The sequence below is a fragment of the Grampus griseus genome, assembly GCF_964374135.1.
Source record: "Grampus griseus genome assembly, chromosome: 2".
NCBI lineage: Eukaryota > Metazoa > Chordata > Mammalia > Artiodactyla > Delphinidae > Grampus > Grampus griseus.
In genome coordinates, this window is record NC_139018.1 from 74,399,035 (window position 1) to 74,414,742 (window position 15,708).

At 42.5% G+C, this 15,708-nt stretch overlaps 1 protein-coding gene across 1 annotated transcript in view; it reads left to right on the plus strand.

The window, feature by feature from the left end:
- The first annotated feature begins 90 nt into the window (after positions 1 to 90).
- The window catches only part of ACIN1 (apoptotic chromatin condensation inducer 1), a 32,854-nt gene continuing 17,236 nt past the window's right edge, over positions 91 to 15,708 (plus strand). The window contains 8 exon segments of the mRNA XM_082681265.1: positions 91 to 417; positions 1,806 to 1,871; positions 3,853 to 3,964; positions 4,387 to 4,506; positions 11,919 to 12,007; positions 13,324 to 14,577; positions 15,079 to 15,162; positions 15,164 to 15,295. Coding sequence (XP_082537391.1) covers positions 106 to 417; positions 1,806 to 1,871; positions 3,853 to 3,964; positions 4,387 to 4,506; positions 11,919 to 12,007; positions 13,324 to 14,577; positions 15,079 to 15,162; positions 15,164 to 15,295 — 2,169 coding nt within the window. The 5' untranslated portion in view covers positions 91 to 105.

Below are 15,708 nucleotides of genomic sequence, written 5' to 3' on the forward strand. Positions count from 1 at the left end.
AACAGATTCGATTCAAAGCCTCGGTAAGACGAAGAGAACCGAGCTCTGAAAGCAGGATGAGGGAGGGGGAGCGACTAGGAGGATGGAAAGAACCAATTGGTGCCGATGTGGAGACGGAAACACCCGAGAATTTCCGGAGGAACCCGGGGAGTTCTGAGTGGTAATCGAGGGGTTGACTATGGAAGTGGGCGGGGCCAACTCGGTACGTTCGAAGGGCGTTGGCGGAAATTACCGAAGATGCCCGAAGCCGTCGGGACGGACCCGAGTACCTCACGCAAGATGGCGGAGCTGGAGGAGGTGACTCTGGACGGGAAGCCTCTTCAGGCGCTGCGGGTGACCGACCTGAAGGCCGCACTGGAGCAGCGAGGCCTAGCCAAGAGCGGGCAGAAGAGTGCCCTGGTCAAGCGGCTCAAAGGGGTGAGTAGACGGCGTTGCCGGGGTGTCGGAGGGGAGCTGACCCGGTAGAGCCGAGTCTCTGCCGCGGCGCAGGCGCAGTGTCCGAGCTCGGCGCGAGCTCGCTCAGGCCGCCAGCGCCAGCCTCCGGATCCGCGCGCACGGTGGTTGGGGAGGCTCGCGCTGGAGTGGAAATAGCGCTGGTTCCCGCCTTAACGGTAGCGGCGCGATCCCAAAATGGGAGGGTGCGCGCTACTCTGCCGGAGTGTCTTAAGCTCCTTCCTCCTCCCCCACCCCCTCCTTGTTTGTGTCTGTGGTTTCGGCGCATGCGCTGCAGAAGGAGTTAAATCCCACTACAACCACCGGCGTTGCTGGCCTGAGGGGGGCGAGATGGGCTAGGTCGGAGTTAGGTGTTTAGTTGGGCAGAGGGGATGAGGGGTTGGTATCGGTATCGCAAAGAATAGAATTGGGGTAGGGCAAAAATGTCTGCTTGATTAGATTAGGAGGTGAGATGAAGAGAAACCTTGATCTGAAGGGACTTGGTTAGGGAGGGCTGTATAATTTATAGGGCGTCCAGAAGCAATTCGGGTGGATAAGAGTTTGGTGATTATTGATGAGAGAGGTGAGGCGGGCTGGTATGTGTTGGGGTTTTGAATCGGTTTGAGTAGATTAGGGTGGGATTGTCAAGAGGTAGATGGATGGATTGGTGTGTATAGGTTTGGTGTAAGCGGAGGGAAGGTGTGGATTTCTTGGTTTTAACTAGGGTAAGTTAGGATACGTGAAGAGTAACAGATTCGGGCTGGGTTGGCTCAAGGGTTAAGTTGGCAAACCGTTGCTTACATTGAAGCTGACAGTTCCGTGTGTGGAGGGATTGGATCAGGACACAGTTTATAGAGTCTGTGGTCATTTTGTTCTGTAGCCTCCTCTGAAATTTTTATAAATTTGGTAAATCTAGGTGCCACTCTTTTGGAAACGATACAAGTTCACTCAAGTAGATCTAGTCCTGGGTAACTGACCAAGGAATTCAGTCAGGCCAAAACCATGTTGGTTTCATGTATTTGAACCTGGTTTGAATATTTGAAGTGAAGGGCCAGATTTAGAAGGGACACTACTCAGAAGTGCAGAAGATAATAGGGATTGTAGTACTGGTTCTGTCACTGTCACTGATTTTATTGCATAGCCACATTTTCCCAATATGCCTGCATTTTACATCTGTACATTTGGGAGCAGTAACCATGGCTACCTTTAAGGGTCTTCTGAAGACGAATGAGGACGGAATTAGTAAAGGGCTTTTAGGTCCCTGGAAGAGGAGTACAGTTTAAGTGTGTACGGTTAGTCATTGCCTTTGATGAAGAGATTGGGGGAGGGTTTTTTTCCTCCTGGTTTCTGACTTTTGCCCTTCTCTATACCAGGCTCTAATGCTAGAAAATTTACAGAAACACTCAACACCCCATGCTGCATTCCAGCCAAATTCCCAGGTAAGAAAGAAGGTTCACTAGAAGGGGGGGCTCTTTGGATGCACGGAGACATGGAAGGACATGATGTTGTATATTTGATGCTTGATTTCTCACCAGTATTTTCCTCAGTTCCCTGGGTTGAAAATGTTTTCATACTAGGACAGTTGAATTCTAATAAAGAATTCACGAATCAGAAGAGCTGTTAGTTAATTTCTGATTCTTGAAACGGTGTGTTCAGAAAGATGTGGCTCTAGTTGATTAAGTGGAGTACAAGGATCTGAAGGCATTTGTTTGACATCAATTTGGAAAAAGTAGTTGATGTCTTTGAATGTAGATATGAGTAGACAGTCAACAGGGCAGTATAGGAAAATACTTGCTGATCAAGAAGAATTCTTGTGTTGACATAGATTTTCCAAGAATTCAGTCCTTTGGAAATCATCCACCATTGCTAGTTTTAATATTAACCGTGCAGTTACTCCTAAACGTCATTAATTGCTGTTACTTTGGGCAAGAAACTTAACCTTTGGAGGCCTTGGCTTCCTCAGTTTCCCTGTGTGTAAGATGAGAAAGAGTTGGACTAGATCCATAGTTTTATAACTACTCTGTTGGGATCTTGTGGAGCTGCTTTTGGAGACTTCCTAGAGAAAATTTCTTCCCAAATGAGCAGGGGTTCACATTCCTCTCATAAACTAGATTAGATCTACTTCTGTCTGCTTTGAATATTGAGTTTCTGCATAAGATTTCTTTGGAAGAAATCATTCCCAGTTTCAAAAAAAAAAAGTCTTAGGCTGTGTGGTCTCCTAAGATTCTTTTCAGCTTTTAACATCCCCTCATATTGTGTCATGCACTTAAAGGAAAAATCCAGGTCTTTGTTAGTGCAGTGGTGTGCAGCTCCAATACTAGATGAAGTCCCAAGATACAGTGGAAAAACAAGAGAGCTTTCCTACTCCCTTGTTATTAGCTCATGAAGCTGAAAGTATAATCTAACTAGCTTACAGAGGTTAAGTATTTTAACAAGCATAAGAAACTGCATAAGTTAATCACTTTACCATTCTATTCCTTTTGCCGATTACATTTGCAACTTTGAAGTTTTGCTTTTATTAACATAGGTTTTTTGCAACAAATACATACGTTCTCTAATACTTGCAACCCACGCTTCATCAGTGTCCACTGACTACCAAGAGACTCATCTCTATTTTAGGGGGGAAAAAAAACATTTACCACGCTTAGGAAAGATGACTAATGACATAGAAAGTATTTATTCAGATTTTTTTCCTTTTTCTGGAGTTCTAATAGGACTTGCTAAGCAAGAAGCTTCTCAGGAAGAGGACTTGTGAAGAGAAAGCTGAAGGGCAGAATAGTGACATGGGAGTCTGTGTTGCAGAAAAAAATGGGAAAAGGGATTAAGCTCCTGGATTTTAAAAATTGTTACCAAAGATTTCTTCTCACCCAAAGAAAATGGAGTTAGAACTCTGTCTAAATGCTGAATCCCTTTTCTTAGTCTCTTGCTTTCAGGCTTTTAAGTCTAGTAGTTGAATTTTGGAGATGTTTAACAAAATGTTTCCTGGATAGGTGGAGGTTGATCTTTTGTGTGAACAAAAGATGAATTAGTATGAACTAGTATTTTTTTTCCTTCAGTTTTTGATATTATTAAAAGGAAAATTTAGATTATCTTTATATAATTTAGATTATCTAAAAATTTAGACTAAAAGGCATAATTTTATAGGAATTTTTATTTTTTTGAATTATTTGTGTATCATTCTTTGGCTGGGAACTGAATATTTAAAATAAAAAATTATGTGTGCAAAAAAAAAAAAAATTACGTGTGCAGTTCCTCTTTGCCATCTTTTGTGAATCGTAGGGCTATATATTTTGGTCCTCAACTTAGGAGTAGCTTAGAAAAGGGCCCTCCAACATTTTCCGTATCTTTCCATGGAATTTTGTACCTTGCGTTTTCCTGGTTTGTTTTCCTAGACTATCTTTTTCCATGTTTTCTACACAGATTGGCGAGGAAATGAGCCAGAACAGTTTCATAAAGCAGTATCTGGAAAAGCAGCAGGAGCTGCTTAGGCAGCGTCTGGAACGTGAAGCTCGAGAAGCTGCAGAACTTGAAGGTAAGCCCAGACTGTCACTTCTTACAAGGAGTTCTTCCTGCTTATTCCTTTCACTGAGTAGATGGGCCTGTTTCACTAGGCAGTTTCAGGAATATAAGTCAGGCTGAGACTGCCAGTTATTTGCTTTGGTAGTTTATGGAGCCAAGTGAGTTACTATTTACCTTTTGTCAGGGAAGAAGACACTTAATTTGACTGTCTTGACTAGAAGAGCATTCCTGCCAACAGGAAGAGTTATAAGTAAATTAAGCTACCCTTTAGATGAACAAGAGCCTTATCTTAGGGAGTTTTTCTCTACGGACAGTGCTCTTTTTAGTATATACTCTGTATCCGTGACTTTGCCTGACCTCCTTCACTCCTCTACATATTCCCACATGCTGAGCCCTTCACTCCCTCCCTGCCCCGACCCAATCTGTACTTTGCAGAAGCTTCAGCTGAGTCGGAGGACGAGATGATCCATCCTGAGGGAGTGGCTTCCCTGCTGCCTCCTGACTTTCAGAGCAGCCTGGAGAGACCAGAGCTGGAGCTCAGCAGACATTCACCCAGTACGTATCTCCCTCCCCACTGCGCTGTTTTGTCAATCCTGCGTAGTTGGTGGGGGGAGGTAGTTACACCTCCTTTCATGCTAAGCGTCCATTAAAGTCCCAGGGCAATTCTGTGACAGTGTTATTTGACATCTGTTTTTCATGGAAATTATGTCCTTTTTGAAGTCTGCGTTCACCTCTATGTTGTGTTGACCTCTCAGTATTTTATGAGGCAGTCTGATTTTTCTTCTCATCTGTATACCTCTCTAACTTCCTCTGCCTCTGAATTTAGCAACAGTCAAAACTCTTTTTCATCTCTTCACCAATTGTATATATTGTGTGTTACACATCCAGTCATCCCCCCAAATGGGCATCTGCAGTTTATTAATTCATTCAACAAGTTTTTACAAGTAAAAACTTGCCTGTTGTATGCCAGGCTTGTGCTAGGCACCAGGAATATAGTAGAGAAAAAGACAAGTCTCTGTCATAATGAAACATACAGTCTAGTGAGAAGATGGACATTAAACAAATTATTACATAATTAACTGGAGTTATGCTGTGTACTATGAGAGGCAGTGCAGAGTATTATTTGAGCATATTACGGGGAGCTCAAACCCAGTGTGTGGAATTGGTTCAGGTAAGATTAATTTTTTCACATTTAAAAAAATGTTAAGCACCCACTTTTGCATAGTATCTCAAGCAAAAGTCTGTAAATGCAGCCTTTGTCTTCTAGGAACTACCTGTCAAAACAGTGTGCCTTTAGGGGAACATGCGTATAAGACATGTGAATAGTAGGTAGATAAAGTAAACCAGTGTGTAAATTAACAAGTATTTTGAATGATTGTTAATGTTAGTGGTCATGGAGAAGGTGATCATTCCATATTTAATACTTCTAGAATGTATAGAAGTTGCTAGCTCTTCTGGTTAATATGGAACTCTTTCCGGAAAGCAGATTTTTAGGAGATATTTAATGATGGGAGAGAAATAATTTCTTTTAGAGATCTCTTTTCTCTTCAAAATAAAAACAGCAAACCACCAATTGATTCATTTTGCTCTTAGCACTCTTTTTTTCCCTGATTGTAAAGCCATGTGGAAGGGGAAAACTCTTTTATAAATTAGTTGTCAGCATTGCTTCTTAAATAAAAATAAGCCAAAAAATTACGTATAGAATTCCTGCTGTATACGTGTCTCTATGCTAGAGTGTGTGGGGAGTCAGCACATTGTAAAATCTATTAGGGAGAGAGAAGACAACTGCACATAAAACTAACAATGGAAGATGGTATGTTTTAGGTGACATACAAGTAGTACGGACACACGTACCACTGGAATTCCAAAGAGTAAAAAATTCTCTGAGGATTAGAGAGATTAGAGAGAGCCTCATGAAGGAGGTGTAGGATTTGAGTGAGCCTTAGAAATACGTAGGATTTGAGTTGGCACAGAGAAGACAAGAGGGTATTTTTAGGAAGGAACAAAGGCACAGAGGTAGGAAGGAAGGTGATATTTAATTTTAAAGGTAATGGGGGAACCATTGAAAATTCTTGATAGCAATATGATTTGATAAGGAACTCTTGAAAAAGAGAGAGCCTCTTTCTGTTCTAAATGTAACTTGAAGTGAAAATGAGGAATGTCCTGAAATAGATACAAGGTTTCAAAAGCAAGTAAAGATTTAGAGTGAGGAAGGTGGCCAGTAGTCTCTTAAGTGCTTTGTGTCTTCAGCAGGACTATGCCTATGGCTGTAATTGTTGGAGGAGGGGAAAAAAAACAGGTGAAAGGAAAGAGGTGAAAAAAAAGTAAGAAATGAATGTAGTAAATTGTAGAATACAACAAACAATTGCTGTGTGTCCTCTTCGGTATACTCTATCCATAAACTTTCCTACCTCTGATCTTGGTTAGAATGTGAATTTCATAACAGATGTGGCATAAAATTTGGTCAAGGTCCTAAATGGAGTGGTAGTTTGGAGTTCTAGCAGTGCTTGGTTGGATCGGTAGTAATGCCTGGAGTTTACCCAGAAATTAGATTTTTTTCAGGTGTACAGCGTCAGTCTGCCGTAGGCTCGTAAACTATTAGGCTTCCAGCTTATTTGTTAGCTTTGGATGTTTGGGGTTCCTTATTTAGTAAGATTTTGATTAAGGTTCCTAGTAACATATTTTGGTAATCAGTAGTGGTACCTGAGGATTTTTTTTTTTAATAAATTTATTTATTTATTTTGGCTGCATTGGGTCCTCGCTGCGCGCAGGCTTTCTCTAGTTGCAGCGAGCGGGGGCTACTCTCCGTTGCAGTGCGCAGGCTTTCTCTAGTTGCAGCGAGCGGGGGCTACTCTCCGTTGCAGTGCGCAGGCTTCTCGTTGCGGTGACTTCTCTTGTGGAGCACGGGCTCTAGGCGCGTGGGCTTCAATAGTTGTGTCTTGCGGGCTCTAGAGCACAGGCTCAGTAGTTGTGGCGCGTGGGCTTAGTTGCTCTGCGGCATGTGGGATCTTCCCAGACCAGGGCTCGAACCCGTGTCCCCTGCATTGGCAGGTGGATTCTTAACCACTGCGCCACCAGGGAAGCCCCTGGATATTATTTTTTTTAAGAATATGAATTCCTGGGCCCTGCCCCAAGAATCTCAAAGAATGTAAGTCCTGAGACCTTACATTTTTAAAAAGTCCCCTGGTAGTTCTGTTGATCAGCTCAGTTTATGAATGACTAAATGAAAGAATAGTTTTTCAGCATTATAGTTAATCAAGATCCTTGGCTTATTATATGCCAGCAACCTCGCATTAATGTGCTGTAGTCACAATCCCAAATAGGAAGGAAAAATTGGTTTATAAAATCCTGCCTGGCTCTCCTTCTTGACTTCATATCTTTCCATCACTTTCTTCAGATTTTTCTAAGATGTTGGGAGTCAGTATTCACCCTCCATAGTCAGAAGTTGCCTCCTAGATCATGACTGGGTATACAACAGTCCTTATTATCTTCAGTTAATTTTTCCAAAAAGAGCCCACTCTAGGAAAATTAGGAGGAAAAATACAAAAACATTTAAAAATGGATATTCAGAATACAGATTGATTAACAAAGGTATAGCCCCAGGGGATCTTAGCCAGCCTTTGGCTTACAGAGCATTTAGCCCTCATTCCTGTTCTCGTGTTAAATCTGGATGCTGAGATTATAAAGAAATGTTAGGTAAGTTACTTATACAGCTAACATGAGGCATATTTAGGGTTGGCATCATTGCCAGGTCTCCATTCTCTTAATTTCTGCTGCTTTTTCATACCCAAGGATACCCTCTGGCCACAGGCTTTGCTCTGATCTCTGTAGCTACCTAACCTGGATCCTGCAAATCCTGCCCAGGGATTTGTTTTCCAAGATGAAGAAACTACCTTCCTATATGACCCTTAAACATTCTTCAGTATGTTTTTTTTGTTTGGTTTTTTGTGGGGTTTTTTGCCAAGCTGTGCGGCATCCGGGATCCTCTGATCAGGGATCGAACCTGTGCTCCCTACGTTGGGGGAGCACAGAGTCTTAACCACTGGACCACCAGGGAAGGCCCCATTCTTCACTTTAATACATTCTACACTGCCTTTGCTCTCCTGAAGGCTTCTGGCTTTGGAATCTTAGAAATCTTATATTCACCCTGGCTTGCTTTTTAACTCCTGAAATACATTTATTAACCTGTTACCAGTATTCGTACCACTCTTTGCTAAAGGTGCTCAGTTTCTGCACACATTATTAACATCTGGCTGAAGACACTCATGTGGCCATGTTCACATAATAGAAGATGGCACCTTTCCCAGAACCTTGTCTGCATCACATCAGCTCCTTACAAGGAGCTGGAAGAAATTCCTCATCTCTTTCTTATATTTTGTATTGCTTACTAGGCTCTTGTTTTCATGTCTGAGGTTCCCCTCCAGTTGTCATTTTCTTTGCAAAACAGTGATGTCCAGAACTTTCTGACCAGCCCTTCCCATTTTTCCCACATCTCTTTGATGACTTATTAGGCAAGTGCTTCTAGAGGAGGGATCATCTAGAATCCTGTCATTGCAGTTTTACAGTATCAAAATAACATTATGATCTAATAGAATAGCATATAGTTTATAATTGATGGAGATAAAGGCTATTTGCTTGTGCATACCTAATTTTAAAATCACAGCTCCAGAACTCTTATTTGATCTGTTTAGCACATTTATCTCTGGTAAACTTTGTACGTGCCTTTTTTCCCCCCTTAAAATCACATTTATTTATTCAGAGCACATATGTGCTTTGTTATTCACTGCAAAGCATCTTTGGTATATGTGCTTGTAACACTTGCTTTTAAGTTGAAAATAAACAACAAAGAGAATGTTTCTTATATAGAACTTGCAGTGGTAAAAGCAAGTACTTGGGTTGGCTAGGCCTGTGAATTTTAACTGTTCGTAGTATTTGAGGCGTATCAGAGAATCTCTCCTGTAGGTTTTCCCTCCAGGGTATAGGATTTTATTGTTTTAAAAATGTTCGTTTTCTTATTACAAAAAGTAGTGTGTATTCATTAGAAAATTTTTGGAAAAACAGGAAAAAACAGGTTTTCGTTTGTTTTATTTGGCTGCGCTGTGCAGCTCGTGGGATCTTAGTTCCCCTACCAGGGATCGAACCCGGGCCCCGGCAGTGAAAGCACCGAGTCCTTACCAATAGACCACAAGGGAATTCCCTAATTTTTAAAAATTTTTATTGGCATATAGTTGATTTACAATGTTGCGTTAGTTTCAGGTATACTGTAAAGTGAATCGCTTATACATATATATCCACTCTTTTTTAGATTCTTTTCCCATATAGGCCCTTTAAACAGGTTTTTAAGTCATCAGAAGTCCCACAAACAAAAATAACCACAGTTGATAGTTTGCTATATAATTTTCCAGTCTTTTCTTTGCCTATTTATAAGCTTAAGATATCTGCAATTTTCAAATCTTTACCTTCCCTCAAACCTGGGTAACTTTTTCTTCTTTTTATTTTTATCTTTTAATTTATTTTATTTATTTTTGGCTGCGTTGGGTCTTTGTTGCTGCATGCGGGCTTTCTCTAGTTGTGGCGCACGAGCTTTCTCTAGTTGCGGCGAGCGGGGGCTACTCATCGTTGTGGTGCGCGTGCTCCTCATTGCGGTGGCTTCTCTTGTTGCGGAGCACGGGCTCCAGGCAAACGGGCTCAGTAGTTGTAGCTTGCAGGCTCTAGAGTGCAGGCTCAGTAGTTTTGGCGCACGGGCTTAGTTGCTCCGCGGCATGTGGGATCTTCCCCAACCAGGGCACGAACCCGTGTTCCCTGCATTGGCAGGTGGATTCTTTTTCTTTGTTTCTTTTTTTCTTTTCTTTTTTTTTTTTTTTGCAGTACGCAGGCCTCTCACTGTTGTGGCCTCTCCCGTTGCGGAGCACAGGCTCCAGACGCGCAGGCTCAGCGGCCATGGCTCACAGGCCCAGCTGCTCCGCGGCACGTGGGATCTTCCCGGACCGGGGCACAAACCCATGTCCCCTGCATCGACAGGCGGACTCTCAACCACTGCACCACCAGGGAAGCCCTGGCAGATGGATTCTTAACCACTGCACCACCAGGGAAGCCTCTTCTTTTTTTTTTTTTTTTTTTTTTTAATTCTTGAGCATCTGGATAGTGATTTTTTTTTAAGACATTATTTTTTTTAGAGCAGTTTTAGGTTCACAGCAAAATCGTAAAGGTACAGAGATTTCTCATACACCCTCTGCCCCCACGTATGCATAGCCTCTCTTAATATCAACATCCCGCACCAGAGTGGTACATTTTTTACAATGGGTGAACATACACTGACACATCATAATCACCCAAAGTCTATAGTTTACCTTAGGGTTCATTCTTGATGTTGTACATTCTGTGGGTTTGGACAAATGTATAATGACATGTATCCATCATTAGAGTATCATACCAGGGTATTTCACTGCCCTAAAACTCCTCTTTGCTCTGCCTGTTCATCCCTCCCTCCACCCTCTGTCTTTTTTTTTCTTTTTTGTTAAACTACAATAAGTCAGCTTCTTTCCCTTATTTTGATACATGCCAAGGAGCTTTTCCTGAAATTCATGGAAAAGGTTTTCTTTTGCTTTTCCTCATTTTGTAATTTAACCTATTCCAGGTCATTTAATTATGAAATTATTGATTATTATAGGCACCACATTATTTATTAATATCTTACAGATTACTCTTTAAATCTTTGCTGAAGAATCTGACCTGTCACTGAATATCCTAACCCTAGTTCCTGTACACACACTTGTAATGCAAGTCTTTATTCTCTAACCCAGATATGAAATGGTATATATTCAAAGATCCTGTTAATCAAGTGATCATGGAGTAAAGTTTTATGAAATATGTGCAGTCTTCTAGTTCATTCTGTAAGTTTCTTTTCTTCTTTTAGTTACAGAAGCAGAGACTAGTTTAGTTTAGATTGCTGGAATAAAATAAGAGAGAAGACCTTGGATGAGAGCTCACACCATCTGCTTTATTTGCACTAGTTTAAATACTGTTCGGGTAGCACAGGTTTTTATGGATCATTTAAACCTTTTGTACTGTATCGTACGTATCTGAAATATAATTATATTTAGGCTGTTTTCTAAACTGGTTCACATCAATATTTGCATTGCTACTCTGTAATATTTTAACACTGGTAGGAAACGTAGAGGTCTTCCGGTCCATCCCCTCCATTTTCTCAGTCAAGACACTGAGACCCAAATTATTTAAGTGATTTACCCACAGTTACCTTCCTTCATGGAACGTAAGTGAAATTTTTTTCCAGTTTTACATGGAGTTGTTATTTGGAATGACCAACCTGTGCCCCCTGCAGTGTAAGCATGGAGTCTTAACCACTGAACTGCCAGGGAAGTCCACAAGCTTTCTTTTAATAGTAGAGCTTATTTTTCTTTAAAATAATCTCACCTTGAGCTCCATATATAAAACATAATTGAGAGGGGCCATTTCTGAAGCCCTGAGCCCTGAAAATCATTTCTCTTAAGTACTTACATCATGAGATAATTGTTTTACAAACTGGTATATTAATCATGATGTTTTGGTCAAAACTAGTGGTGGCAATAGGCAGTCCAAAAAAATGGACACTGAACACAGTGAAGTCTTGGGCTTTGATTCAGTGACAAAACATTTTACAGAAATAAATGTACTTTGTGCTAGACAATTTGAAGCCCTTGGTAGTTATTTTACATTTATTTGAATTATTTATAATATGTGAATTGGCTTTGTGACATTAAAAACATTCCAGATGTGCATAGCAGGAATTATCAACATGACCCTGACCCTTAGGGCTTTATATAGTCTTTTCTTCCACATAGAAGTCAGAGAGATTAATACAGATATGTATTGAGCCGCTCATATGCTTTGATCGATTGAATTTTAGAAAGCAGTCTTGAATGAATGTTCATGTTATGAGTCTGACTTGGTTTTTTTTCATTTGATAGGAAAAAGCGCCTCTATTTCCGAAGAGAAAGGTGAATCTGATGATGAGAAACCAAGGAAAGGAGAAAGACGATCATCCAGAGTCAGACAGGTAACTCAGTTACCTCTGAAAGCATCCTTCACCTCTTTGGGTAATGCCTTGGATATCTCCTCCTCCTCCTCTTTTTCCTCAAACTATTTCAGAGTTGGTATCTCTCTAGCTTTCTGTATAGTCATCTCCTTTCTCTTCATAATCATTTTTCTTGTTTTTTGTTTTCTAATTTATATCTGCTCTGGCCTTTGGATTTCTTTTTTAGCCATGCTGTGAGCATGTGGGATCTTAGTTCCCTGACAAGGGATCGCACCCACATCCCCTGCATTTGGAAGCGTGGTGTCTTAACCCCTGGACTGCCAGGGAAGTCCCTGGCCTTCGAATTTCTAAAAGAATATATAAAAAAGTAACTGTGGGACTTCCCTGGTGGCACAGTGGTTGAGAGTCCGCCTGCCGATGCAGGGGACACGGGTTCGTGCCCCGGTCTGGGAAGATCCCACATGCCGCGGAGCGGCTGGGCCCGTGAGCCATGGCCGCTGGGCCTGCACGTCCGGAGCCTGTGCTCCACAACAGGAGAGGCCACAACAGTGAGAGGCCCGTGTACCTCAAAAAAAACAAAACAAATAAAAAAATAACTGTGAAAGTTAGTAGGCTGGTCTGTATTCCTAAGGTAGCGCATTATTAGAAAAGATATAATTCATTATTCAATTAAAACCTTAAAGCTGTATGATACAGTGTTAAGTAAACAGTATACAAAAGCATATGTATAGTGTAATTACAACTGTGGAAAAGAAACAATGGGAAAAAATTAAATATACCCCAAAGATGATCAAAATAATCGCATTTATTGATAATAGGTCAGTCCCGCCCCCACCCCCTTTCTAGATGTTCAGTTTATATATATATATATATTTTTTTTTCTTTCTTTTGGTATGCGGGCCTCTCACCTCTGTGGCCTCTCCTGTTGCGGAGCACAGGCTCCGGACGCGCAGGCTCAGCGGCCATGGCTCATGGGCCCAGCTGCTCCGCGGCATGTGGGATCTTCCCGGACCGGGGCACGAACTCGTGTCCCCTGCATCAGCAGGCGGACTTTCAACCACTGCGCCATCAGGGAAGCCCTATATTTATTTTTAAAGCTTGACGCTAACAAATGAAGAACTAGCAGTTTCATTATTTTATTCTTTTTGGTCACTCTATTTTGATTCCTGTAAGAGCCCATACTAGTCACGCGTGTCTCTTGTCGCATTTGTTTTCTGTGTTGCTGAAAGCATATATCATTGAGTTTCTTCGTCATGTGTGTGTCTTGTGAGATACTTTTTCTCCTCTGTTGATAGTGAGCAAATATACTTGGAACCATTGAATATTTTTTCTTTCAGGCAAGAGCAGCTAAACTCTCTGAGTGTAGCCAGGCTGCTGAGGAGGAAGAGGATCAAGAAACACCTTCCAGAAATCTGAGGCTCAGAGCAGATCGAAATTTGAAAACTGAAGAGGAAGAAGAAGAGGACGAGGAAGAGGAAGAAGAGGAGGAAGAGGAGGAAGACGATGATGAGGGACAAAAATCTAGGGATGCACCAGTCCTGAAGCAGTTTAAGGAAGAAGAGGGGGAAGAGAAGCCCAGTGTAAAAGTTGAGGAGGTAATGGATGAGAGATCCCAAACTATAAGATCCCAGGAACAGGAGGGGTTAGAGAGAGGAGGGAGAGTTACAAGGTCCCAGGAAGAGGCCAGAAGAAGTCATCTGGCCAGACATCAGCAGGAGAAAGAGATGAAAACAGCTTCTCCCCTTGAGGAAGAAGAAAGAGAAATAAAACCTTCAAAAAGCTTGGAGGAAAAATCCAAGTCCCCTTCCCCTCCTCGATTGACTGAAGATCTGGAGAAGGCCCCTGTTGTGCTACAACCAGAGCAAACTGCTAGTGAGGAGGAGACTCCCCCACCTTTACTTACCAAGGAAGCATCTTCTCCACCACCTAATACACAACTCCAGAGTGAAGAAGAAATAGAACCCATGGAAGGCCCAGCCCCTCCTGTCCTTATTCAGTTGTCTCCTCCTAATACAGATGCTGAGGCCAGGGAGCTCTTACTGTCTCAGCATACTGTGCAGTTGGTGGGAGGTCTGTCTCCTTTGTCAAGCCCTGCAGACACCAAAGTAGAATCTCCAGTAGAGAAAGTGCCAGAGGAGAGTGTCCTGCCTCTAGTTCAGAAAAGCACACAAGCTGAATCCTCAACCCAGAAGGGTCTTGAAACTGAATCAGAAAAATCAGCTCAACCACTCCCTCTAAAAATCGAGGAATTCACACTGGCCAAAGGGATCACGGAGGAATCTTTGGAACAGAAGGAAGACAGGAGGGCTTCTCATACTCTTGTCCCAAGCCACAGATTGAAACGGTCAGCTGACTCATCCTCTAGCCGATCCTCCTCATCGTCATCCTCCAGTTCTAGATCAAGATCTCGCTCTCCTGACAGCTCAGGCTCTCAGTCTCAGTCACCTCCAAGATCCAAGCAGAGAGATGTATCTCAGGCAGGTACTCATTCCAACCCTCGTGGTAGACCCAAGATGGGCTCCAGGTCAACATCAGAATCCAGGTCCCGTTCCCGTTCCCGTTCACGTTCAGCGTCAAGCAACAGCAGAAAAGTAAGTGTGGGAGAATCCTGGGTGCGTTGATGTTCTGTCTGTACTGCAGTGTTTTTCAACCCCTGGAGAATCTATCATGATTTCCAGCAGAAAAGCTTCCTTTAAGTCCCCAGTACAGTGATTACTTTCTTCTCATTTCGGAGTCTCACTTTCAACTCATTGATTCCTAAGTTGGGTCCTTTTTCAGTTTGATTCCCTTTGATTGCAAAGAAAGCTGAATCCATACCCATTTCCTCTGCTAGACTATAAACTTCTTGAGGGTATGGACATGCCTTTTTATGTGTGTATCCCAGTACCCAGCACCTAGTTGGGAGTTGATAAACAATTTGTTGAGTAATCTAGGAAGTCAGGGGAGGTCACTAAATGAAACAGAATAAACTAGGGAAAGATGTAAATAAAATCTTTGAATAAAAAGATCTAAAGTATTAAGTTGGAAAACTCAGTGATCTACTGAATATATGGCATATAAAATAATTTGCCTAATGTGTTTCATTTCTTTAGTCTCTGAGCCCTGGAGTCTCCAGGGACAGCAGCACCAGCTACACTGAAACCAAAGATCCCTCTTCTGGTCAGGAGGTTGCAACTCCCACCATTGCCACAGCTTCAGGTCCTTGAGCCAAAGGAGAGGACTTCCACCTCAACCTCTATCCGAGTGAGGCGTATGAGCCAACCTGAGCCAGCTGAAAAGCATGTGACCCAGAGGTTACAGCCTGAGCGGGTAGGGTATTATGCCCCTTCCCTAAGGGGAGACGGAGGATTAGGCATGATTTTTCCCTTTGTCTTAGCTATAAAACTGAAAGTGCAGTCTGGATAATGTTCAATAGAATGGAGAAGGTTGGGGAAACCTGTTAGAGTCTACTTTTTTTTTTTTTGCGGTACGCGGGCCTCTCACTGTTGTGGCCTCTCCCGTTGCGGAGCACAGGCTCCGGACGCGCAGGCTCAGTGGCCATGGCTCACGGGCCCAGCCGCTCCGCGGCATGCGGGATCTTCCCGGACCGGGCACGAAGCCGCGTCCCCTGCATCGGCAGGCGGACTGTCAACCACTGCGCCACAAGGGAAGCCCCTAGAGTCTACTTTTATTTCCAAATCCCTGGTTCATGAAAGTTCTCCATGAGGCTGAGCAGCAGGGTT